At 47.6% G+C, this 27313-nt stretch overlaps 1 protein-coding gene across 16 annotated transcripts in view; it reads left to right on the top strand.

The window, feature by feature from the left end:
• kcnma1a (potassium large conductance calcium-activated channel, subfamily M, alpha member 1a) overlaps positions 1–27313 on the top strand; it is a 1094159-nt gene that overhangs the window by 724559 nt on the left and 342287 nt on the right. The window contains exon 1 of one of the 16 annotated variants that reach the window (XM_085970503.1): positions 5177–6201. The exons of the other annotated variants lie outside the window; for them this stretch is intronic. Coding sequence (XP_085826629.1) covers positions 5988–6201 — 214 coding nt within the window. The 5' untranslated portion in view covers positions 5177–5987. Of the gene's footprint in view, positions 1–5176; positions 6202–27313 lie in introns of those variants that run through there. 16 annotated transcript variants of the gene reach the window in all.

Raw genomic sequence — 27313 nt, 5'->3', positions numbered from 1 at the left:
GACTTGAGCCCGGGTTTTTACCCTGCTCGCCTGGCGTAAACAGTGCGGGCAGTGCGGGGTTAAAATGGTTCCCGGGCAGAACCTGCTGTGGTGCTGCACCGTTTACGCCTCCCCCCAATTTTCACTCCTGTGTATTTTGGGGAACATGGAGGCCAGCCACCACAGTCAGGGGCCTCGTGAATACCAAAATGTGGGGTTGAAATGATGTAATTCAGACCCCAGTGTTGCTTTCGCTCCGAAATGCCACTGCTTGAGTCACCGAGCCGCGGCAAATGGAATCGGGCCGGAAGCGTCTCGGGCACGCGTTACTTACCGTCTCCTTCGGTCCCCAGCGGTGTCCCGCTCCCGGCCTCACTCCCGGCCGCCAGCTATTGCGTCACGCGCTCCGGTTTCGGGCAGGAGGCAGAGCAGAACTCTTTACTCGAGGCTCAGAAGTTAAAAAATAACCTGGACTTCATGCCAAGGGGGGCCATGGCGGTGAACAATGTTCCCTTTAAGCTGCGCGGTTGCGTAGCGCTCCAGGGAACCCGCGCAGCCGGCTTTCCCATGTAAAAAGCACGTGCGTGCGGTATTTCAAATGGCCCGCAACCTTAAAGGGGCCGCGCAGGGTCCAAACGAATTACAGGGAACATTGGCGGTGAGCGTTTGTGATGGTTTAATGGCGATCTCCATCCCCCCAGCCTGCCCCGGGCTCACGGGTTTAGCTTTAATTTATTAATTTCCCGCCCTCCGCTGGTCCAAGTGCGCTTTCCCCATCTGCCGCACACCCCATCAGCCCTGAGTTGTAAATCGGGTATTTAAAACATTCTTTGTGACGTAAGAAAACTACTAGGCACTTGGTCCAAGCGTTAGACAAAGCTTTAATCAACTGTTTTACAACATGGAGGTCTAGTTGTGTCCTTCACTAGTTCCTGTTAAGAATGTCCTGTGCAAGCTGGGCCCGTGCCCGAGTATTTAGACTCTCCCTGAACAGCGCCACCCGCAGGCCGCTCAGTTGATTCATGTCACTTTGTCTGCTCTTTTTGCCTCAGTCTGGCTTTGAGCTGCTTTTCCGTGCTCGGGCTTGAGGGCCATTTCATAGCAACAGCCATCGTGTGCTAATGTTTGGAATATCACAGCTGTCTGAACATAAGCCGCCGAGCTGATGTGCGTCACATTATCTCGTCCAGGTTTACATAACTTCAAATCTGGGATTTCAGAGCTGTGGATTTTAAACCCATTCTGGTGAATCAACCATTTATTTCGACGGGAAATCCATCAAATACTCCCAATAGGGGAATCGGTTCTCGAACATTACGCAGAAGAAAGCAGGTTGTAGATTTGAATCAAATTAATGTGTCGCTCGATACATTCCTGTCACCAAAGTCACTCAAGTTTGGAGTCCTTATGCCCTGGTGCTTGGTGTATGCAGCCCAGATGTCACGTGGAGTCCCGCGCCTTTCAATGCTGTGTGGACAGCGATAGGGTTTTTTATGAAGCATCATGTCAGTTTAAGTAACTCAACCATTTCCTCCTTCTACAAAGGGTAAGAATTTGATTGTACAAACTTGATTAAAATTCTCACCATGTCGCATCATAGTGTCTCATTAGTTTGAACAGACATGAAGAATAACACCTCCTGAGACCCTCACCATTTCTTCCTAATCTTCTCCTCATCTGGTGTCTACAGATTTGCATTTTCCAGCAAGCCTCGCTGGACAGTAATCAAAAGTGCCGTGGTCAATTCCAACAGCTCTACTGCAGCCCTGACCAAGATCAGCGAACCCACCACAGACGGTGGCCCCAATATTTCTGGGGAGGGAGCCGGTGGGGCTGCTTTGCCTTCAGAAAGCCAGAAGACTGGCGGCCGGGGGGGGGGGGGGCGGGAGAACGGGGGGCGATCAGAAAGGGTGGGGTAGGGAGATAGGAGGAGCCAGAGCCGAGATCGGAGGCTGCAGCCGGGGAGCGCAGAGGAGGGAGAGAGGGATCGGAAAGACCGGGGGGGGGGATATGAAAGGTCGGGTTGATAGGAGATCGCGGCTCGAGGGTTGGGGGGCGGCTGCGATCGCGGGGCGAGGGGTGGGTGGTGGCAGGGAAGGCTGACTGTGGGAGTGGTTCGCAGGTAAGCTTAGTGGGCCGGGAGGGGAAGCACTCCTGCTCCTCCTGGCCCACAAGCAGTGCTGGAAAGGCACAGACCTGCTGTAACCCAGCAGTCCTCGCCTCCCTTTAGCTGCCGGGTTTCCCGAGGCCCGGAAAACCCGGACAGTCGGGGTTAAACCTAAAATGGAGAAAAAAACGTGAGGCTCGCAGCATCATTAAAATATTTATATGAGCCTCCCGGGAGCGGGTTGATTGCCCGCCCCTCTGTCCAAACCGGAAGTGGGCGTGTTCAAGGCCTGTTGGGTTCGGGTTTGAAATTTTTAACATTTTAACATCCCACCCGACCCAAACCCACCCGTATTTTGGCGTTAAAATTCTCTCCTGTGGATCAAACCTGGGAAATTCCTGGCCTGTCGCTATCTACTCGCTGCCTTCCCCACATGCATCACCAGGAGGCCCTACCTTTACCATTTCTAAAGTAAATCTTAAGGAGCATTATTGCAACAGAAAAGCACTCACACAGACAATTGATTGTCAATTGTAAACGCCACATCAAACATCCTCTTAATCCCAACTTTAAAGAAAAGAGCAACAGGAGGACAGACTGCTAACTTGAGTTGTACCTCAGCCATGCTTCCTGCACTGCATCTCCTCCCAGCCATGTCCGATGTGGAATCACAGGTCTGATACGGTCGCCACCTCTGGTTGGACATATTCCTGGAGGCTTCATCACATGACCGCCTACTGCCAACTGCCCCGCCCAGTCAAACAGCCTTTTTCTCCCCATCTCCAATATTTTAATAACTAATAAAATGAAAAAAAACCCCACATTTTTGAATGCCTCTACGATTTTTGTCCCGGGTTGCTCACAGCAGTGTCCAGGGGATTGATCTTTCATCGCCGAAAACTCCAGGACAAGCCTGGAGGATTGGCAACGATGTTCGCTGTAAGCTGTGCAGCCGCGCTCCAGGGAACCCGCACAGCCGGGAATTTCAATACAGAAACAGCGCAGGCGCAGTATCATGAACGGCCCGTGCAGCACCAAACAAAATTAGAGGGGGCATTGATTGGCAAACCTAAGATTTAAAGCCCCTTCTTTCCATAACTGCTAAAGCCCCTGGGCTTCTAAATTACAAAGTATTCAGTTGCTCAACGTGATCACATTTGTGCAAATGTGCAAAATGGCGTCTGTGGCGGTCGCAGGGTAAGCGCTCTCCCTGAGTCGGTCGGCCCACTCCCGCTACAGACGCTGTGCATCGGCGCTGATGAGTTCGGCGAGTCAGCGGGGAGGCAGCAGAAGCAGCGATGGAGGCCACGACGACCCGCTGTAGCACGGCGGCCAGCAGCTCCTCGGCGGGAGGCTCGGAGGTCGAACCGGTAGGAGGGGAGGCGGCCAGCGGACCGAGGGCGGGAAAAGCAGGCCCTGGAAGGTCGGACACCGCGGGAGGCTCGGAGGTCAGACCGGGTGGAAGGAGAGCCAGGGAGAAGCAGGCCCCGGGACGTCGGTACCACGGCGGCTGAAGATTGTCGGGCAGGAGTGCGGGAAAGGCGAGCGAGGCGAGAGCGGACCCTATTGTGATGGCGCCGATGAAGATGGCTGCCGTCCTTGCGGGCTCTGTGCGTACCAGGCAGCTAAGTGCCCTTTGCTGCTTGGTGTGCTCGGCTCATTAAGAAAAAAGCATTTCACTGACTGGATTTCACTTGTATTTGGTTATGTGACAAATAAAATTGAAATTGAATTGAAATTTGTGCTTGGGCTTGTTTGTTGTACTTTCAGCACTTTGACTTAAAACATAAAAATTCTTACATTTTGGAAAATGTTTTGGATATCTTTCAAAGAGAGAGTCTACCCACAGAAGAATTGAAGAGGTATACAATATTGGCACCATTTGATGAATCCTCCATGAGCAGGATTTTCCAGGGGGAGGTTCAGAAAGTGATTTTTTCAGAATGTAAATGTTTATACAGGTGGGCAATACTCTGTCCTCTTTCACGAACACTCTTGCATCCAAAATAAATGTAAGTAAAATCCTGTTCAATAAATGGCCGATGTCTTCTCACTCACAGTGCAAATCGGTTTTCTCCTCTGATGACGGCATGTGATGCCGTTCAGTCCGGGTGTTGTCGGTAGAGCTTTGTCAGCTTTTGCCCACCTCTTACTCTCCTCTCCTTTTTCTCTTGTTCAGTGAGAGTGTTTTCACTCATACTCAACTTTTAGAAAATTGTCAGCCAGTGGCTCAGTGGGTAGCACCCTCGCCTCTGGGTCAGAAGGTTGTGGGTTCAAGTCCCGCTCCAGAGACTTGAGCACAAAAGCTAGGCTGACACTTGAAATGCTGAGGGAGTGCTGCACTGTCAGAGGTGCCGTCTTTCGGATGAGGCATTAAACTGTCTACTCTTTCAGGTAGGCGTAAAAATCCCATGGCACTATTTCGAAAAAGAGCAGGGTGAGTTTTCCCCGGTGTCCTGGGCCAATATTTATCCCTCAATCAACATCACTAAAACGATCATCTAGTCATTTATCACATTGCTGTTTGTGGGAGCTTGCTGTGCGCATATTGGCTGCTGCTTTTCCTACATTACAACAGTGACTGCACTTCAGAAAGTATTTAATCAGCTGTAAAGCACTTTGGGACATTCGGTTGTCATGAAAGGTGCTATAGAAATGCAAGTCTTTCTTTATTTGGAGGAACTGTTAGCATTAACATTGTGCAAAGCAGTGTTTGAAAAAGCCAGTGATTTTTCTAGACCCAGATCATTACTTGTCGCTCTGTAGTTACACCGATAGAAAGCATTTAAAGACTGTATCGGGTTCATTAATTTTTAAAATGGTAACTGATGTGTAATTACACAAGAAATGTGTCACTCTGCAAATTAAATCCGACAGCTGTTTGCAAGAGGCTACTTAAAATAGTCTTTCATTATCTGCATTCTGCTACGTGCCTTTAGGGCAGGTGCCCAAGTAAGCCGAGCGCAGCATCAGGTCTGTGGAGTTGTGATTAAATTAGGATTATTTTTTTTTTCATTTAGGCTGTTCTAAATCCCTGAAGAGTTGGATGATTGCAAGAGCTCTCCCTTCTTTACTCAGTTGAGTGCAAATAAGGACTGGTAGCGCTCACGTCGCTGCAGGTACACACGGAAAACCAAGCCGGGCAGCATCTGCTGAGGACTTGGTGTAAATAGTGTAGAGCAGCAAGGTGCAATTTCTGCGTGGGGCTCCAGCTGTAGATGGGAATGGCATGCTGCAGAAGCCGCAGGTCTGTTCTCAACAGCCAAGGGGAGAATCCCCCTGGGTGAATCGAAAAGGAGCTTATGTTGTAATATCCTGATGGAAAATGGCTTTTAAAGCTTTGCTCCATCAAGGATCAGAACTGCAGCTGTGGGAGGTCCCTGCATCTCATTGTCCCGCGTTTGTTTTGGTTTGTTCCTCACTGAGCACCACTGTCTGTATCTGAAGTGTGCTCTGCATGGACAAGTGTGTTACCTGGATCCGCAGTACTGTGGGCACAGAGTGCAAGGATTAGGTTTTTTGTCACCTGGTGATAGAAAGCATCCCAGAGTTCCAGGAGGGCTGGAATTACGTTTCCTACATTACAACAGTGACTACACTTCAAAAGTCCTTCGTTAGCTGTAAAGCACTTTGGGATGTCCTGAGGTCATGAAAGGAGTTCTATAAACGCAAGTTCTTTTTTCTTTGTGACGACTGTTTTGTTGATCAGGTTCAATGGACGTGGAAGCACTGTAGTAATCAGTATTAGAGGAAACAGAGTTGAAAGCACAAAGGAAGTGAATTAGCACCATTAAACTTCAGGAACTGTGTGCTTACTTTGAAATGTTGAGGTATCTGCAAGAGTGGCTGGGACGAGACACACTGCAGCTCTTTGCAATCAACTGGTGAAACGTCAGGAATCATGATTCCAACTAAACTGTTAGTCTATCGGGCCCCAAATGGATCTACACGGACCGAGACCGTCCAAGGCACCAGGAGACGCAAGAGATCCGTGGGAGAGCTCTTCCAGAATGGGCACCGCGTCCGAGCTGCTTACAGTCATAACACGGACAAAGAGGATCAAGACAGCTTCCAACACTCTCTGGCCTCCTGCTACCGAGTTGTGTATTACTGGGGTAAGATCCCTCTGCGTCCAGAGTATTGGGGCCATTCCTCCAAGAGGACATCCTGCGTCCAACTCTGTCCTGCCTCTCAGTTCAGTTCAGTTCGCTAAGCTGGCGTTAGTGCGGTTGTGTTATTTCGGGTTTTATTTGATTTCTGCGGGCTTGAATTTGCCCGCGTCCAAAAAGTGGACACTTAGACACAGTAAGGTAGTGAACACAATTTCAGCAGAGCCCTGTTAACACCAAGGTTTGTCTGTCTAGCTGGGTTTTAGTCACAGCCCGCGGCAAAACGAACAAATTTGTCCGATATGATTTCTAAAACCTGGTTAATGCAAAGCCGTTCCTTTCTGTAGCACGGCTGATGGTTTTTAGTTGCTGTGCGCCATTAGTTTGATTAAAGGTTGAAAGTACCGACAGCTGATGAACAACAATTCATTTTGAAAGGATTTGTTTCTGGATCTGGGCAGCTTGGCAGAGACAGGACGTCAGGTTTCCAGTTATTTCAATGTTGTTTTGACGATCGGTTTACTCCCTCCTCTCTGATAAGGCTCCTGTGAAGCACCTTGGGATGTTTTACGAGGTTCAAGGCGCTGTATAAATGCAAGTACATGAAACTCTCGTTTATACGGCACCTAAATATCCAGAATTCTCTATTAACCAGCAAAATTCTCACTCCGAAAACAACACCTCAATAATCGGAAATGTTGCCGAGTCCGAGTCTCCCGCGGTGGCCGATTTAGTCAGTGGGGGTAGTTCTCCAAATTGCCACTACTCGGCTTCTTGGCGCTGTCGGAAGTCCGAACACCTCAATAACAGGAGCCTGACTCTCCCGCGCTGCCGGGAGTACCCAATTACTGTATACTGCACATTTCTTGATTTTTTAAAATTTTTGTTTGTTAAAAATAGCCTCGGTAGATAACCCTCTCCGTCATCCGGAATTTTTAATCAAGTGGCAACACGCCGGTCCCGTCGGTGCCGGATACCAAAGAGTTCCCTGTATTGTTGTTCTCCATTTCAGCTTCCGAATGCATGGTATATGATCTCTGTATCACAGTGTCGGCAAAAATGAACTGCTTACACTTGGCAGCACTGAACCGTCTCGAGCAGAATTGGAGAGATGGTCCCATGCGCAGAACATTTTGTAATACGCAGGTTACACTTGCTCAGAGTGACCTGTCTCGGGGCAGAGATCCTATTGATGTTCCAAGGGACAATGTCCTCTTTGTTGCCACACAGCTGGCTGTCCTGCTTCTGCATTGGCTATTTATGCATATCTGTCTTCCTTTCGCCAGACCACTGGACTTGAGGTCCCCTTAGGTGTGTAAGCCCAAAAATACTTCCAAAAATATTTGGGCCACTGCATTTCTTGAGGCCAATTTATCAAACCATGGACGGGAGATGTTCTGAACTGTGAATTATAGGTTTATCAGAAATCCTTGGCAATCCTCACCGCTTAAGTGAAATCTGTCCTTTATTGTAATTATTGTTTGCTTTTGAATTTGATTTTGGTCCTTCACTCTGCTACCTTTCACGCACATGTGTTGTTTTGAAAGTCTAACTTCTTTTCTCACTAGCATCCTGTACCTAAAGTTGATCAGAGCGGCTCCGGGGACTCCCATGATGTATATCTATATTTATGATTCATTACACTGGCCATCTCCATTCTGTGACCACTGTCGAGCTACAGGGGCTGTACCTTAGTACAGGGCTGGTACCAGATGTGGCCACCATGTTTCTGTTTGGAATTCTCCAAATATGTGGTAAAATAGTCAACATCAGCAAACTCCTGGCATAATCTCCCAGCACTGAAAGACAGCTTTATTCATGAATAATACTGATACAAAATGTAATATTTCCCTCATTCCTAATGAAGCAGAAGGAATTTTAGCCACAGCTTCTGGTCTATGTGTTCACAATTAGGTGAGGTTTGGATAAGAGTACATAGGGAGAAAAACTTTTCCAAGGGCAGGAGGGTCGGTAACCAGAGGACATCAGTTTAACGTAATTGGTAAAGGAACCAGATGGGAGATGAGGAGAATTTTTTTTACGCAGCGAGTTGTTGTGATCTGGAATGCGCTGCCTGAAAGGGCAGTGGAAGCAGATTCAATTGTAACCTTCAAAAGGGAATTGGATAAATACTTAAAAAGGAAAAATGTGCAGGGCTATGGGGAAAGAACAGGGGAGTGGGACTAATTGGAGAGCTCTTTCAAAGAGCCGGCACAGGCACGATGGGCCGAATGGCCTCCTTCTGTGCTGTATAACTGTGTGGTCCTGGGATGATGCCAGCTAACATTATTGAAACAACAACTGAACAAGGAGTGAGTTGAATGGATATATGAACAACTTTTACTTACATAAATAACAACTTCATGTGTTTCTTGCATTGACGCGTTTTTAAGTCCTGAAGACCATTTGCGGTGTGTTCTTTTTAAGATGATAGAGATTTTGATAAATTGTATTACTTCGGTATGTGTTTTATTTATTTTGCCTCTCTTTTTGCCCTGCTATCTTCTTCAGCTGACTGAGTTGGATAGTATGGGTCACAGACCTCCGCTATCGGTGCTACTCCCCGATTACCTGACAGAATGGGCACTTTGAACTCTGAGAGTTGGATACTCTAAGTATTCTTTCTCCCCCCTCACCCCCTACCAAGCCCCACCACTGAAACAGGAGAGCTTATCGCCATATGATGGCCTATCCTATGATACTCAAAAACTATCCACATTTGACCAACTGAATGACACAACATCAAGCGTCAGCAAATCGATAACTCATACTCATCCTGTGGTTTTATCCCTCAGCCACAGAAGTGCAAAAAATGCTTGATGTGATTGTAAAATGCATCAGCTGGGAGTCAAGTGCTGAATTACTTGAGGTGGGAGAACAGGCTACCACAAGGAGTAGTTGAGGTGAATAGCACAGCTGCATTTAAGGGGAAGTTAGATCAACACATGAGGGAGAAAGGAATAGAAGATGTTGATGGGGTTCGATGAAGAGGGTGGGAGGAGGCTCGAGTGGAGCATAAACACCGGTTTGGACCTGTTGGGCCAAAGGGCCTGTTTCTGAGCTGTAAGCACTATGGGCGCGATCTTGTCAGCCCTGGGGAGGCAGGTATGGAGGCGGGACTGCCGGGAAAATGGCAGAAGAATGTCACCGTTTGACAGCTTTACAGAGCTGTCAAACGATGACAATTCAACTGTCAAAAATTTTTGGCAGATGAAACGTCATACATTGACGTTCTCTGCAACCGGCTTTCCCTTAATTGGCCTGCTAAGCCCGCTGGGCGGGCTTAACAAGGTCAATCAAGGGAAAATAGCGTGGGTTGGCCACAAATCGATGGAGGTGGGACTAAAGCCCGACAAGTGGGAGTCCCGCCTCCAAAAGCTCCCCATTGGCAACATCACCCCCTATGTAACACCTGCCTATTCCAGTTTGAAACAGTTGCACTTTTAGAAATGATATTGGAGCAATCTCATTACACTGCGGTTTAGAAAGTGGGCTAATTTAGTGGGATAAACGTACTTGTATTTCTGCTGGGACAGGCCAAAACACTTTGGCCTAGAAATTGGGTTGGTAGCGCCGGCGCTGAGCGCCTAAAGAGACCTAGAATTGGGGCGAAGCCCTATGTTGGGGCGGACGCTATGAAGATAGCGCCGACTCAGAAATTGACTATACATTTAGCGCCTGCGCTAAGTGTTTGCGCGCGCCCGCGAGCGCAAGCAGCTCATGACGTCATTTCAGTGTGCAACGCCTTTTAGGAGCGCCTGAGCGTATATTGGGTGGCGCCCGGAGCCTTAGCGCCCAGCGCTATTAGTGACAGTTCGAGGGAGGGCTAACAGGCCCTTCTCGGAGTAGGGCGGCGCTATTTAAAGGGGACAGCTCTAGTGCAGAATCTTCTGCCACTTGGCCTGCTCATTGCGATCGCTGCTAGAGAGAGTTGGCGAGCTAATGTGGAGCGGAGTTCTGGGATTTGAGCTTCACAGTACTTGGGACCCTCAACCGTGTCCGAAGCACTTGCAGCACTACACCTAAAAGCCTATTGACCAACTGGCATCGGAATGGGAGCTTGTTCGGAGGGTGACGGCCTCATCGCCCAACACTGTAAAGGGGCAGAGAGACGGCGGGAGAGAGGGCAGGGATTGGCCAGAAGGAGGAGGGGCAATCGAGGTCGGCCAATCCGACAGGATGCTGCGAGGGTCTTTAGGCAGCAGGTGACAAGCCTTGACATTTCGGAGGAGCAGTGTTAGCGAAGGCTCCGAATCTGGAGGGACATTGTTACTGATCTGTGCCACCTGCTTGGTCAGGATCTGCAGCCGCGTGAACGCTGCAGAACCTCTCTGTCCGTGATGGCTACACTGACTGATGGCCTCCATTTTTATGCCAACGGATCCTTTCAGTCAGCCATTGGGGACAATGCGACTGACGCTCAGGCTGCAGTCCGCTGTTGCATCCGGCAAGTGACAGATGCCCTTTATAGGCGAACGCGTCCATTCATTACCTTCCCTCGGACCCTGCACAAGCAGGCGGAGGAGGAGGAGTATGAGGAGGAGGAGGAAGAGCAGGCGGAGGAGGAGGAAGATGGAAGGGCTGCTGAAAGTGGAAGGTCCATACGTCAGAGGCTCCTCTGGACTCGTCTCGACACCCCTGTGGCGGAATGATGAGAGTCTTACCTCATGCGCACTTTGGATGTTTGAGGGCCTCTGCATGCCAGCATCACTGAAAGTAGTCACATGCACCAAGCAACATTGAAACTTCTGTTTATTGACACAAAAGTCTTTCATTACAGCTAAACAACGTAAAGTGAGCAGAAACCATAACTTCCAAAATAAATGTGACCTGTTCAGCCAAGCCGCAAAACTCAACAAAAATCTGCAACTATAACAGCAGCTGAGGGTGTCCTTGAATTTGGACAAACAAACGTCTCAGCACCTCCCTCTACAACTGGCCCCTTGAGGGAGAACGACTTCTCTTACGTGCCCGGCCCCTTCCCTCCCTGCTTCTCCTACGTAATTGCACCCCAGTGGCGGGCTCAAGGCTGGGGGACGCTTGCTGACTGTCTGGATGCGCAGAAGCCCCTGAGGTACGGCCTGGCCGACCTCTGGGCTTGGAGGGTGTGGACGCAGGATGCTTGCTTTGAGTATGGCTGGAAGCAGTGTGGGCTGCAGGTGGTGCCAGCTGCAATGCAGGCGTCCCAGCGCTGGCATGTGCAATGGTCTCCTGACGAGAGAGGACACCTGCACCATGGTCGGATGACACACTGGCCATCTGAGGGGAGCGGCTCGGCTCATCCGCCACAATCGCAGGCTCCACTGATTCCTGGCCTTGTACGGGAGTGGAAGGGCCCGGGGTGATCCTATCTGATGCAGAGAGGGTGGCTGCAGTGAGACATCGCGTTGCGTCAATCTGGCTGTGGAGGAGCCCAGCAAGTGACTGCGTGGCAACAGTGAGGACCTGTGTGCCAGGTGCCAGTGCTTCAGAGAAGGCCTGGACAGTTCTTCCCATGGCTTCGGATAAGGCAGGAGCCGACCGCTCCACTGCCTCGGACAAGCCCTGCACAGACCTTTCCAGGGATTGTCCGAAGCCCTGAACAGTCCTTTCCATTGCCGACTCAAAGCCATGGACAGCCCTCTCCATTGTTGGGCCGAAGCCCTGGATAGTCCTGTCCATTGTGGCCCCGAAGCCCTGGATAGACCTGTCCATTTTTTCCCCGAACACCTGGAGAGTCCTCTCCATTGTTGCGCCAAAGCCCTGCAGAGTCCTCTCCATTGTTGCCCCGAAGTCCAGCATACTCCTAGCCAATGAATCTATTGACTCAGGCATCTTCTCCACTGCAGCCATCAGCTCCGTGTGTCTGACCCGGGCCTGTTTGCTCATCTCTGCCAGGCGACGGACCTCATCTGCACTCTGTGCAGCAGTCATGACGACCTGCCTTGCCCTGCGGGGAGACGGTGGCCGAACTTGCCTAGCCCCCCTGCGTTGCTCCATGCCGCTTGGTCCGGCAACTGGTGCATGCTCAGAGCCACCCCCCCCTCCCCTCCAGGGGACTACTATCCCCAGTCTGCAGATGTCTCAGCTCCCCGGATTCCTCCTGGTCCTCGCCTCCGGTGGCACTGGCACTGGCAGCTTCAGCGCGTTGAGCCCGAGTTGGTGCTGCTTCATCTGAAAGTGGGAGGTGGAAGAGTGGCTTTAGCAGAAGGACAGGTTTGCTGAAAGGCATGCCAGATTGCGGCAAGGCTCTGACATGGCTGCAGACTGAGGATGCATGCTGGCGGGGGGACCAAGTGGAAGGCAACAGGTGGAAAAGGTGAGAGTCTTACCCTCGCTGTCGGTAATGGGGTCGGCAGATGCAGTGGTGACTGGACCAGACAGACGTCCTCCAAGTATCTGGTGCACTCTCTCCTCCAGATCCGTTAGAGTGACCACTTGTGCAGGTCCGCCACCAGTTCGACGCTGCTCCTTTCTAATCTGCGCCATCTTGGACTGCAGGGGAAAGAAGGGGAGGTTCTGTTACATGAGGCCTTGAGACATCATCGCATCCCCCCATTGTGCAAGAGCCCTTACATGAGGCCTTGAGACCTCCTCGCATGCCCCCCATGGTGCAAGAGCCCTTACATGAGGCCTTGAGACATCTGTCCATGTGTGTGCCCAGAAAGGGCCATGGGTGCATACTGACAGATGGCCATTGGCGCATCATTGCAGCAGGGTGCCCGAAGTCAGCTGCAGATGGAGGGAAGCACAAGTTTGGTAAACCATCACTCACCCTAACGATCCGTGTGAGGTCGTTGAATTTCTTCCTGCACTGAACAGGGGTCCTGGTCGCCATGCTGCTGGAGTTCACCCTCACAGCAACCTCCCTCCAAGATCGTCGGTAAGCCTTCTGATTTGGCCTCTTGCCATTATCCGGGTACAGGACCTCCCAACGGTGTTCAACTGCAGCCACCAAGTGGTCCAGAGCCTCAGTGCTGAAGCGCTCTGCTCTCTGCCTAACCTTCTCCATAATGGTCAACCTTGTACCGCCAGACAAGGGCGAGCGCCGAATCTGAGGCCTGCAGAGCGTTGGGTGTTGAAGCTCAGTCTGACTGACCCACCCCTTTAAGAGCCGGCCGGCGCCTGTAGGTCTCGTGCTTTCCCGTAATTGAGTTCACCTGCGCTGCGCCCGTCCGCGTCGATATTGAGTAGCGCCTGACCTTTTGCGCCTTAAGAGCACCGTGCAACGGCTGATTTAGCGCCTCAATCCCCTTTGGGGGGCGATGCAACCCAATATCGCGCCAGGCGCCGATAAGTCTCATCTGGCTATAAACTTTGCGCATCGCCAGTTCTAACGCCTCAAGCGGGGCTATACCCAATTTCTAGGCCTTTGATTGCCATCCATGAATGGACAATCATTTCTGTGGGAGGGAACAGGATAGAAGGGAATTTTTCTGTGGAGAGGAGGAAGGGGTGGATTTCAGGTGACGATAGTATGCAAAGTACCTGATGAATTTTGTGTTGCCCTTGCATGTGAAAACAGTGGTTCATCCAAGGAAAACACATGCACACAGCGAGCATGGTGAGGAAGACAGTTCTGCCACCAGCATGTCACAGAATGCCTGATAAATAGTGCAACTTACTTTTAGAATGGTTCGCAGGTCTTGTGCGAAGATTCCATCATTCCCTTGGATTCATTGGCATCCATTGCCTAAAGCCACCATTTGGCAGATAGTTAGCCTACAGAGAGCGAGGTTTCAACACTGTAAAAAGGCTCATTGTGATCGGAAACGGGCAAAGATGCCCATTGGGAAGCAACTAACTGTGGAGGAAGCCCCAGTGTGAATTAGGATCAATTTAGGCTGAGATTGAGATCTACCCAGTTGTCCCATTCCATGGCACACTGAGTAAACATACTGTAGGAAACCAGCTATGGGGAAGGTGAGCTCTCTTCCACACTTTTGGACTGGTTGTAAAGAAAATAAAGCTTGTTGTCTGGTAGAATTTGATGTAATTCTGTGTATTACTGTGATAGTCGATCCTCCCTCTCATATATTAATCTCCAACCTCTTTCTATCACACCTTATTGTAAATTTGTGAACTGGTGCCTCTTCTTCTTAGGCAGTCCCTCGGAACCGAGGATGACTTGCTTCCACACTAAAAATGAGTTCGCAGGTGACTGATGAGTCCAATGCGGGACCTACAGTCTCTGTCACAGGTGGGGCAGATGGTGGTTGAAGGGGCGGGTGGGTGGGGTGCTTGGGTTGACGTGCGCTCCTTGCACTGCCTGCGCTTGGCTTCCGCTTGCTCCCGGCGAAGAGGCTCGAGGTGTTCGGCACCTTCCCGGATGCTTCTTCTCCATTCTGTACGGTCTTGGGCCAGGGATTCCCAGGTGTCGGTGGGGATGTTGCACTTTTTCAAGGAGGCTTTGAGAGTGTCCTCTTAATACAGTGTTCTATCCCAAGAGGATCTGTTGACTGTAATCAATCTCATGGTTGCATTCATAAATGTCATTGTACTTCCCCTTCCTTGCCATCCCAGCAATAAGTGGATCAGTGGGCCATTGCCTCCCATGCTTTTGAGATATATAAATACCTGTTGCCGGGCCTATTCTCTTGTGTCTATGGTTGATATGTCTGCTTTAAGATCTTTGAATTGAGCTAAACCTGGTATTGGGAAAGGCCAGATTTCTATCAGAACATATCTCTGGTCACTAATTGAAATTCCACATGTTATAGGCTTGTATTCCATTCAATATAAAAGATTACAGGATGATCTAATTGAAGTGTTTAAGATGACTAAAGGATTTGACAGGGTAGATCGAGAGAAACTACTTCCTCTGGTGGGAGAGTCCAGAACAAGGGGGCAGAACCTTAAAATTAGAGCCAGGCCATTCAGGGGTGATGTCAGGAAGCACTTCTTCACACCAAGGGTAGTGGAATCTGGAACTCTCCCCCCCAAAAAGCTGTTGAGGCTGGGGGTCAACTGAGCATTTCAAAACTGAGATTTTTGTTAGACGAGGGTATTCAGGGTTACGGGACTAAGGCGGGTAGATGGAGTTAAGATACAGATCAGCCATGGTCTAATTGAATGGCGGAATAGGCTTGAGAGACTGAATGGCCTCCTCCTGTTTTTATGTTCCTATCCCACTACCAGATGTGGCCCTTTTTCATTTTAAAATGATAAACAAAACCGGTCCAGTTTTTAGTATGTTTTGGTAAACCCTCTAGTTTTCCTCATTGGGTTAAAAATCATTTTCTTTAAAATCAACTTCAGTTTAACATTGACTTGCAAATTCTTGATTTAAATAATTGGACTGGCAACATCTTGCATATAAGTTGTGCTGCTGGAGTCCTCCATATCTTCCTGCTCAAACAGGTCTAAAGTATTCTAGGACTAATTCTAATCACAATAAAGGATCACTGTTCTTTTCGCTGATTAATTCTTCTATTTGAAAAGCTTCTGCTGGAAACGTACACAGCCTCTAGATACACTTGCTGTGACAGTAGGCATGATTGCAGATGCTTCACTTGTGCAGACCTGTTTCCCTATTGCTGTCTGTAGAGAACTCTCTACCTGTTTCCCTATTGCTGTCTGTAGAGAACTCTCTACCTGTTTCCCTATTGCTGTCTGTAGAGAACTCTCTACCTGTTTCCCTATTGCTGCCTGTAAACATAGAAGATAGGAGCAGGAGTAGGCCATTCGGCCCCTGCTCCGCCATTTAATGAGATCATGGCTGATCATCCAAATTCAGTACCCTGTCCCTGCTTTCTCCCCATATCCCTTGATCCCTTTAGCCTTAAGAAATATATCTAACTCCTTCTTGAATATATTTAATGAATTGGCCTCAACTGCCTTTTGTGGTAGAGAATTCCACAAGTTCACCACTCCCTGGGTGAAGAAATTCCTCCTCATCTCTGTCCTAAATGGCTTGCCCCTTATCTTTAGACTGTGACCCCTGGTTCTGGACTCCCCCACCATCGGGAACATCCTTCCTGCATCTAGTCTCTCTAGTCCTGTTAGAATTTTAGAAGTTTCGATGAGATCCCCTCTCATTCTTCTAAACTCCAGCGAATATAAGCCCAATCGACCAAATCTCTCCTCATACGTCATTCCTGCCATCCCAGGTATCAGTCTGGTGAATCTTCGCTGCACTCCCTCCATGGTAAGAACATCCTTCCTCAGATAAGGCGACCAAAACTGCACACAATTATCAAGGTGTGGTCTCACCAAGGCCCTGTACAACTGCAGCAAGACATCCTCTCACTATGAAGGCCAGCATACCATTTGCCTTCTTAACCGCCTGCTGCACCTACATGCTTACCTTCAGCGACTGGTGCACAAGGACACCCAAGTCTCGTTGCACTTCCCCTTCTCCCAATCTATTGCCGTTCAGATAATAATCTGCCTTCCTGTTTTTGCCACCAAAGTGGATAACCTCGCATTTATCCACATTATACTGCATCTGCCATGCATCTGCCCAATCACCCAACCTGTCCAAATCATACTGGAGTTTCTCGGCATCCTCCTCACAGCACACACGCCCACCCAGCTTTGTGTCATCTGCAAACTTGGAGATATTACATCTAGTTCCCTCGTCTAGATCATTAATATATATTGTGAATAGCTGGGGTCCTAGCACCGATCCCTGCGGTACCCCACTAGTCACTGTCTGCCACTCGGAAAAAGACCCGTTTATTCCAACTCTGCTTCCTGTCTGCCAACCAGTTCTCTAGCCAAGTCAGTACCTTACCCCCAATCCCATGTGCTTTAACTTTACACGCTAATCTCTTATGCGGGCCCTTATCGAAAGCCTTCTGAAAGTCCAAATACACCACATCCACTAGTTCTCCCTTATCTATTTTAACAGTTGCATCCTCAAAAAATTCCAGTAGATTAGTCAAGCACGATTTACCTTTTGTAAATCCATGTTGACTTTGTCCGATCCAAGTGCTCTGCTATTACATCTTTTATAATGGACTCTAGCATTTTCCCCACTACCGATGTCAGGCTTACCGGTCCATAATTCCCCATTTTCTCTCTACCACCTTTTTTAAATAGTGGGGTTACATTAGCTACCCTCCAATCCATGGGAATTGCGCCAGAGTCTATAGAATTTTGGAAGATGACCAGCAATGCATTTACTATTTCTAGGGCCACTTCCTTAAGTACCCTAAGATGTAGATTATCAGGCCCTGGGGATTTATCGGCCTTCAATCCCGTCAATTTCCCCAACACCATTTCCCTACAAATACTGATTTCATTCAGTTCCTCCCTCTCATTAGATCCTATGTTCCCCGACATCTCTGGGAGGTTATTTGTGAAGACAGAACTGTGGTAAACCACTGTTATACCTGTCTGTATGTGTATGTGTGTTCCACTAGGTACAGGTCTGGACATGCCTCGGCTGACTCCTCCCACTATTCCAGGTATATAAGTGACTACCTCCCAGTCCCTTAGTATTCTGGACGGGTCGACCACTCGAGACTAGACCTTCATTCTTTAGTTAATAAAAGCCTGGTTGTTACTCGCTTAACCTCAGTCTTTTTGAGTAATTGATGGCGCATCAAGAACCAAAGTATGTATTTAATTGGTCAGCCATTTCTTTGTTCCCCATTATAAATTCCCCTGATTCTGACTGCAAGGGACCTACGCTTGACTTCACCAATCTTTTTCTCTTCACATATCTATAGAAGCTTTTACAGTCAGTTTTTATGTTCCCTGAAAGCTTACTCTCATACTCTATTTCCCCCCTCTTAATTAATCCTTTTGTCTTCCTTTGCTGAATCCTAAACTGCTAGAGAACTCTCTACCTGTTTCCCTATTGCTGTCTGTAGAGAACTCTCTACCTATTTCCCTATTGCTGTCTGTAGAGAACTCTCTACCTGTTTCCCTATTGCTGTCTGTAGAGAACTCTCTACCTGTTTCCCTATTGCTGTCTGTGGAGAACTCTCTACCTGTTTCCCTATTGCTGTCTGTAGAGAACTCACTACCTATTTCAAATAAAAACAGAAAATGCTGGAAATACTCAGCAGGTCAGGCAGCATCTGTGGAGAGAGAAACCGAGTTAATGTTTCAGATCGATGACCCTTCGTCAGAACTGGAAAATGCTAGAGATGTAACAGGTTTTAAGAAAGTGCAGAGGTAGGGAAAGGGGACAGAGGAGAAAAGAACAAAAGGGGAAGGTATGTGATGGGGTGGAAGGCAGGAGAAATTAGATGATGAATTGTGTAATGAGAAAGGGCTAATTAATAATCTTGTGGTAAAGGGGCCTTTAGGGACAAGTGACCATAATATGATTGAATTTTACATTAAGTTTGAGAGTGATGTAGTCCAATCTGAAATTGAGGCCTTCAATCTAAACAGAGGAAACTATAAGGGTATGAGGGACAAGCTGGCCATGGTAGATTGGGAGACTACACTAAAAGGTATGAAGGTGGACATACAATGGCTAACATTCAAGGAAATAATGCATAATTTGCAACAAACATATATCCCTCTAGGGCACAAAAACCCAAAAGGAAAAGTGATCCAACCATGGCTAACAAAAGAAATTAAAGCTAGTATTAAGTCAAAGGAGGAAGCTTATAAAGTTGCCAGAAAAAGCGGTCAGCCTGAGGATTGGGATCATTTTAGAAATCAGCAAAGGGAGACCAAGAAATTGATAAAGAAAGGGAAAATGGAATATGAGCACAAACTAGCAAAATATAAAAACGGATTGTAAAATCTTCTATAGGTATGTGAAAAGGAAAAGATTGGCGAAGGTAAATGTAGGTCCTTTACAGTCAGAGATGGGAGATTTTATAATGGGGAATGAGGAAATGACAGAGAAATTAAATAAATACTTTGTTTCTGTCTTCACGGAAGAAGACACAAAAAACCTCCCAGAAATATGAGAAAACCAAGGGTGTGGCGAGAATGAAGAACTTAAAGACATTATTATTAGTAAAAAAACAATACTAGCAAAATTAGTGGGACTAAAAGTCGATAAATCCCAAGGACCGATGACCTATATCCTAGGGTTTTGAAAGAGGTGGCCATTGGGATAGTGGACGCATTGGTTGTCATCTTCCAAAATTCTATAGACTCTGGAACGGTTCCTGCAGGTTGGAGGATAGCAAATGTAACCCTGCTGTTTAAGAAAGGAGGGAGAGAGAAAACGGGGAACTACAGACCTGTTAGCCTCACATCAGTAGTTGGGAAAATGCTGGAATCTGTTATAAAGGATGCAATAACTGGGCACTTAGAAACTAATAGTAAGATTGGGCAGAGTCAACATGGATTTATGAAAGGGAAATCCTGTTTGACAAACCTATTGGAGTTCTTTGAGGATGTAACTAGTGGAGTAGCCAAAGGGGAACCGGTAGATGTGGTGTATTTGGATTTTCAGAAGGCCTTCGATAAGGTCCTACACAAGAGGTTGGTGAACAAAATTAGGGCACATGGAATTGGGGGTAATATACTAGCATGGATTGAGAATTGGTTGACAGACAGAAAACAAATTGTAGGGATAAGCAGGTCTTTTATCAGGATGGCAAGCTGTGACTAGTGGGATACTGCAAGGATCAGTGCTTGGGCTCCAGCTATTCACAATCTATCTCAATAATTTGTATGAGGGGACTAAATGTAACATTTCCAAATTTGCTGATGATACAAAGCTAGGTGGCAGCGTCAGTTGTGAAGAGGATGTGAAGAGGCTTCAAGGGGATCTCGACAGGCTCGGTGAGTGGGCGAGAACATGGCAGATGGAATATAATGTGGATAAATGTGAAGTTATCCACTTTGGTAGAAAAAACAGAAAGGCAGAGTATTTCCTAAATGGTGAAAGATTGGGGAATGCAGATGCTCAAAGGGACCTGGGTGTCCTTGTACATGAGTCACTGAAAGTGAATGTGCAGCTTCAGCAAGCCATTAGGAAGGCAAATGGTATGCTGGCCTTCATTACAAGAGGATTTGAGTACAGGAGTAAAGAAGTCTTACTCCAATTATATAGGGCCTTGGTGAGACCACACCTGGAGTACTGTGTACAATTTTGGTCTCCTTACCTAAGGAATGATATACTTGCCATAGAGGGAGTGCAACAAAGGTTCACGAGATTGATTCCTGGGATGGCGGGACTGTTGTATGAGAAGAGATTGAGTAAACTAGGCCTGTATTCTCTTGAATTCAGAAGAATGAGAGGGGATCTCATTGAAGCATACAATATTATTACAGGGCTTGATAGGGTGGATGCTGGGAGAATGTTTTCCTTGGCTGGGGAGTCTAGAACCAGGGGCCACAGACTCAGGATAAAGGGTAGGCCATTCAGGACTGAGATGAGAAGAAATTTCTTCACACAGAGGGTGGTGAATCTTTGGAATTCTCTACCCCAGAGGGCTGTGGAGGCTCAGTCATTGGGTATATTCAAAACAGAAGCCGATAGATTTCTCACTAGTACGGGCATCAAGGGATGTGGCGATAGGGCCGGTGAATGGAGTTGAGGCAGAAGATCAGCCATGATCTCATTGAATGGCGGGGCAGGCTCGAGGGGCCGGATGGCCTACTCCTGCTCCTATTTCTTATGTTCTTATGATAGTGCAAGGCAAAAAGAGATGGTACTGGGACAAGTAAAGAAACAAAAGATGGATCTAGAGGAGGTGTAAATGGGAATAGCAGAATCATCAATGGCTGCCATTCGAAAACATGGGGCAGAGGTTAAAATCTGAAATTGTTGAACTCCGTGTTGAGTCCGGAAGGCTGCAAAGTGCCTAATCGAAAGATGAGGTGCTGTTCCTCGAGCTTACATTGAGCTTCGTTGGAACAGTGTAAGAGGTCGAGGTCAGAGTGGGAGTGGAGAGGGGAATAAGTGACAGGTGACTAGAAGCTCGGGGTCACGCTTGCGGACTGAACGGAGGTGTTCCGCAATGCGTTTAGTCTCCCCAATGTAGAGGAGACCGCATCTTGAGCAGCGAATACAGTATACTAAATTGAAAGAAGTGCAAGTAAATCCATGTTTCACCTGGAAGAAGTGTTTGGGGCCCTGGACGGTGGGAAGGGTGGAGGTAAAAGGGCATGTGTTGCATCTCCTGCGCTTGCACAGGAAGGGGAGGAGGTGATGGGTGTGATTGAGGATCCCTACCTGTTTCCCTATTACTGTTTGTAGAGAATTCCCTTACTCTATACAGAGCGCTCTCTTATTTTGTTACAAGCCATTAGTTAGAGGTTATGTTTCCTGTTGCTCTCTCAAGTAAGGTGGGCTGGTGTCAAGTCAGGGTTGAACAAGTTAATTCTACAGTGTGTGATTGGTCAGTTGCAGATTATGCCATTCTTCTTGTACTTCAAACAAAACAATGAAATAACTGACTTGTTCTTGCAAAACATGAATTAGGGGCTTAAGAACTTAAGCAATAGGAGCAGGAGTCGGCCATTTGGCCCTTCGAGCCTGCTCTGCCATTCACTAAGATCATGGCTGATCTTTTACCTCATCTCCACTTTCCTGCACTATCCCCATATCCCTTGATTCCCTTAATATCCAAAAGATCTAGCGATCTCTGTCTTGAATATACTCAACGACTGAGCCTCCACAGCCCTCTGGGGTAGAGAATTCCAAAGATTCACCACCCTCTGAGTGAAGAGATTTCTCCACATCTCACTCATTAAGAGTGTATGACTCAGAGAGCGAGAGGGAGAATTTGAGGTTTTCCCACCTGCCTAGTTTGTACCTTGTGGTTCCTTAAAGCAATTAGAGCAAAATGTATCATATTACCAATAGCTGTGAACACCACGCTGTGTAGGTATTTAATTCTCTCAAAGACCATAGAAATAGCAGATACACACAATTGGCCTTCTCAACCTGTCTTAACATAATCAACAAAAACCCTTTGAATTGTCCCTGGAGGAACTCCATAAATGAACTTGCTCCTATCCCATTTATTTAGGCAATAATAGCTTTTCTAATTGGATTGCAGAGTTCAGTTACTGCAAATTGCCAACAACCCCAGTTACCCTCTGACTTGATTCAGCAATCTATTAGTGTAAGCCAGCTTGGATTAATTTCCTTAGAATATCTATAGTGTAGAAATCACCTTTAAAGATGGTCCTTTTCCTGATTTAATGCACGTAGATCTCACTGCAGAATCTACATTTGAAAGTTTTTAGTCGTGATTAGGCTTGAACCAACTACTGTACTGACGACCAAAGTTGTAAATCAGCACAAGAAATACAAAAGCTTTATGAAAAACGTCTTCTATTTTCACAGTTGTGCACTAATTAAGAAAATAGCTGACCGTGTAAGCTACCAGCAACTTAAAGCTTAAGTTTTGTTTGAGTAAGATTGCATCATATATTGTACTAATTCTTTCTTGATGAGTTTCCTGTATTAGTCCATCACTGAACAATCCAACACCTGTTGCTGTTTCTTGGTTTTATTTCAAAAGAAAATTTCCAAATTTGATGTTTTGTGTGTGATATTGTCATTTAAAACCATTTCACAAGATGATTTCCTAACTAAAATGATTACTATTGATGTCTTGCCCTAGTTCATCAGCTTTGGATACTGTTGGGGGGATGACTCACCAGGGGAAGGCAGCAGCAGCCAACTTCCTGGCACTGGGGGTGCTCCTGCTGCCCAGGAAGGGGGGAAAAAGAGTGGGAGAGCAATAGTGGTAGGGGATTCTATAGTAAGGGGAACAGATAGGCGTTTCTGTGGCCGTAGACGTGAATCCAGGATGGTTTGTTGCCTCCCTGGTGCCAGGGTCAAGGATATCACTGAGCGGCTGCAGGGCATTCTGGAGGGGGAGGGTGAACACCCAGAGGTCGTGGTCCACATTGGTACCAACGACATAGGTAAAAAGAGGGATGAGGTCCTGCAGCAAGAATTTAAGGAGCTAGGTGAAGGATTAAAGAGCAGGACCTCAAAGGTTGTAATCTCTGGATTACTCCCCGTGCCACGTGCTAGTGGGTATAGGAATAGGAAGATAGAACAGATGAATGCGTGGCTAAAGGGATGGTGCAGGGGGGAGGGCTTTAGTTTCCTGGATCACTGGGTCTGCTTCTGGGAAAGGTGGGACTTGTACAAGTCGGACGGTTTACACCTGAACCAGAGGGGAACCAATATCCTTGCGGGGAGGTTTGCTAGCACTGCTGGGGGGGGTTTAAACTAACTTGGCAGGGGGATGGGGTACAGAGTGGAGCTATAGTAGGGGGTGATTTACAGCCAAATACAGAGGAAAAAACAAGTCAGCTGGGAAGGCAGAGCAAATATGTAAAGGCAAAAGGGAATATGGCAGGGCTGGAAGGCATTTATTTTAATGCAAGGAGTCTTGCAAATAAGGTGGATGAACTGAAGTTGTTGTTGAACACATGGGAGTACGATATTGTTGCTATCACGGAGACATGGTTGAGGGAGGGTCAGGACTGGCAGCTCAATATTCCGGGGTATAGAATCTTCAGGCGAGACAGAGGGGGGTGTAAAAGGGGAGGGGGTGTTGCAATATTAATTAAGGAGTCAATTACTGCTGTAAGGAGGGACGATATATTAGCGGGTTCCTCTAATGAGGCCATATGGGTAGAACTTAAAAACAAAAAGGGGGCAAGCACTTTGCTGGGAGTGTACTATAGGCCCCCAAACAGTCAGGGGGAGATAGAGGAACAGATATGTAGGCAAATCTCAGAGAAGTGCGAAAATAATAGGGTAATAATAGTGGGGGATTTCAACTTCCCCAATATAAATTGGGATAGTCAGAGTGTGAAAGGCTTAGAGGGTGCAGAATTCTTAAAGTGCATCCAGGAGAGCTTTTTGAGCCAACATGTAGAAAGTCCTACAAGAGAGGGGGCGGTACTGGACCTAATTCTGGGGAATGTAGCCGGGCAAGTGGTCGAAGTATCAGTAGGAGAGCATTTTGGCGACAGTGACCATAATTCGGTGAGATTTAAGGTGGTCATGGAAAAAGACAAAGACGGCCCGGAAATAAGGGTTCTAAATTGGGGGAAGGCCGATTTTAATATGATAAGGCAGGATCTGGCCAAAGTGGACTGGGAGCAGCTACTTATAGGAAAATCCACATCAAAACAGTGGGAGACTTTCAGAAGGGAAATAGAGAGAGTACAGCGCCAACATGTTCCTGTAAAGGTCAAGGGTGGGACCAACAAGCAAAGGGAACCTTGGATGACAAGGGATATACAAAAATGCATTAGAAATAAAAGGGGGGCTTTTGGCAGTTACAAAAGACTAAAGACGAAAGAAGCCCTAGAGGAGTATAAAAAGTGCAGGGGCATACTTAAAAAAGAAATTAGGAGGGCGAGGAGGGGCCATGAAATAACACTGGCGAGCAAAATAAAGGAAAATCCTAAGATGTTTTATAAGTATATTAAGGGCAAGAGGATAACCAGGGAAAGGGTAGGGCCCATTAGGGACCAAAGTGGCAATCTGTGTGTAGAGCCAGATGATGTAGGCGGGGTTTTAAATGAATTTTTTGCATCTGTGTTCACTATGGAGAAAGACGATGCAGACATAGAAATCGGGCAAGGGGACTGTGACATACTTGAACATATTAGCATCGAGAGGGAGGAGGTGCTAGCGGTTTTAGCAGGCCAAAAAGTGGATAAATCCCCAGGCCCGGACGAGATGTATCCCAGGCTGCTGTGGGAGGCAAAGGAGGAGATTGCAGGGGCTCTGACACAAATTTTCAGAACCTCTCTGGCTACAGGGGATGTACCAGAGGACTGGAGAACAGCTAATGTAGTACCATTATACAAGAAGGGTAGCAGGGATAAACCAGGGAATTACAGGCCAGTGAGCCTAACATCTGTGGTAGGGAAATTATTGGAAAAAATTCTGAGGGACAAAATTAGTCTCCACTTGGAGAGGCAAGGATTAATCGGGGATAGTCAGCATGGCTTTGTCAAGGGTAAATCATGTCTGACAAATCTGATTGAATTTTTCGAGGGGGTGACTAGGGGGGTGGATGAGGGAAATGCTGTGGATGTGGTTTACATGGACTTCAGTAAAGCCTTTGACAAAGTCCCGCATAGGAGACTGGTCAAGAAGGTAAGAGCCCATGGGATCCAGGGTGCCTTGGCGCGTTGGATCCTAAACTGGCTGAGTGGCAGGAGGCAGAGGGTGATGGTCGAAGGTTGCTTTTGTGACTGGAAGCCTGTGTCCAGTGGGGTACCTCAGGGATCGGTGCTGGGTCCCTTGTTGTTTGTGATCTACATAAATGATTTGGATGAGAATGTAAAAGGTATGATCAGCAAGTTCGCAGATGACACGAAAATTGGTGGGGTGGTCAATTGCGAGGAGGAAAGCCTTAGGCTACAGGACGATATAAACGGGTTGGTCAGATGGGCGGAAAAGTGGCAAATGGAATTTAACCCTGAAAAGTGCGAGGTGATGCATTTTGGACGGACAAATAAGGCAAGGGAATACACAATGAGTGGTAGGACCCTAGGAAGTACAGAGGGTCAGAGGGACCTTGGTGTACATGTACATAGATCCCTGAAGGCAGCGGAACAGGTAGATAAGGTGGTTAAAAAGGCATATGGGATACTTGCCTTCATTAGCCGAGGCATAGAATATAAGAGCAGGGAGGTTATGATGGAGCTGTACAAAACGCTGGTGAGGCCACAGCTGGAGTACTGTGTGCAGTTCTGGTCGCCTCACTATAGGAAGGATGTGATTGCTTTGGAGAGGGTGCAGAGAAGATTCACCAGGATGCTACCTGGGATGGAGCGCCTCAGCTATGAAGAAAGACTAAACAGGCTGGGGTTGTTTTCCTTGGAGCAAAGAAGGCTGAGGGGGGACCTGATTGAGGTATACAAAATGATGAGGGGCATAGATAGGGTAGACAAAGAGGAACTTTTCCCCTTAGTAGGGGGGTCAATAACAAGGGGGCATAGATTCAGGGTAAGGGGCAGGAGATTTAGAGGGGATTTGAGGAGGAACTTTTTCACCCAGAGGGTGGTTGGAATGTGGAACTCAATGCCCAAAAGGGTGGTAGAGGCAGGAACCCTCACAACATTCAAGAAGCATTTGGATGAGCACTTGGAATGCCATTGCATACAAGGCTATGGACCAAATGCTGGAAAATGGGATTAGACTGGACAGGGATGGATGGGCGGCGCAGACACGATGGGCCGAAGGGCCTCTTTCTGTGCTGTAAAACTCTATGACTCTATGACTTGTACTTTCATTTTCTTCCTTCCTATGTTGCTGGGCAAGAGGCTTGCCAGCCATGTCATGAGCTACCTTGACCTAAATACAACATACTGTACTCAGATATTCCAAAAGATGTTTGAATGTGTTCAGTCTTGTGTGTGCTCACTTTTTTTTATTTGCTCATGGGATGTGGGTATCACTGGCTAGGGCAGCATTTATTGCCCATCCCTAATTGCCTTGCTTGGCCACATTGCTGTGGGTCTGGAGTCACATATAGGCCAGACCAGCAGATTTCCTTCCCTGAAGGACATGAGTAAACCAAATGGGTTTTTATGACAATCTGGTAGCTTCACCATTATTGATGCTAGCTTTTTAATTCCAGAGTTATTTAATTAACTGAATTTAAATTCCCCAGCTGCCGTGGGTGGGATTTGAACTTATGTCTCACAGATCATGAGTCCTAGCCTCTGGATTGCTAGTCCAGTAACATAACCACTATGCCACTGTTCCCTTGTTGAGCTAGTACCTTATGGGGTAAATTGTGTGAGTAAGCACTCCCAGGGCAGAAGGGTAGACCAGACAACCAGGTGTAGAAAGCCAGCGCTGCCAATTTGTGGACCTCGCAGTTTCCAGGTTATTAATTATGATGATCAGAAGATTGGGAGGGGCCATGGATTTGTGCGGTGTTCTCAATGCCTGATCTCCAACTGTTGAGGGAGGCCCCATGCCAGGACGTTAGCTCATATACTTTAACTCCTATTAATTTTGAAGGTAAGAAGACATTGGGCTGGATTTTACCAGCCCCGAGGAGGCAGGTATGGAGGCGGGACTGCCGGGAAAGTGGCAGAATTTGGAGGCGGGTGGCAAACCCGCCCCCATCCGCCTCCGTGCCCTCTTGCCAGGAGGCGGGAAGCCGTCCAGCCCCGGGTCCCATCTCCTTGGAGGCGGGAAGGGATTAAAGCCTATTAACTGCCTGTTAACAGATAGTTAACAGGCAGAAAATAGGATTATCCCCATTTTACG

This window comes from Somniosus microcephalus, chromosome 29, assembly GCF_052327205.1.
Source record: "Somniosus microcephalus isolate GS21.2 chromosome 29, FLI_Smic_1.0, whole genome shotgun sequence".
NCBI lineage: Eukaryota > Metazoa > Chordata > Chondrichthyes > Squaliformes > Somniosidae > Somniosus > Somniosus microcephalus.
The sequence above is the reverse complement of the archived record's forward strand: the minus strand, read 5'-3'. Positions and strand labels throughout refer to the sequence as shown.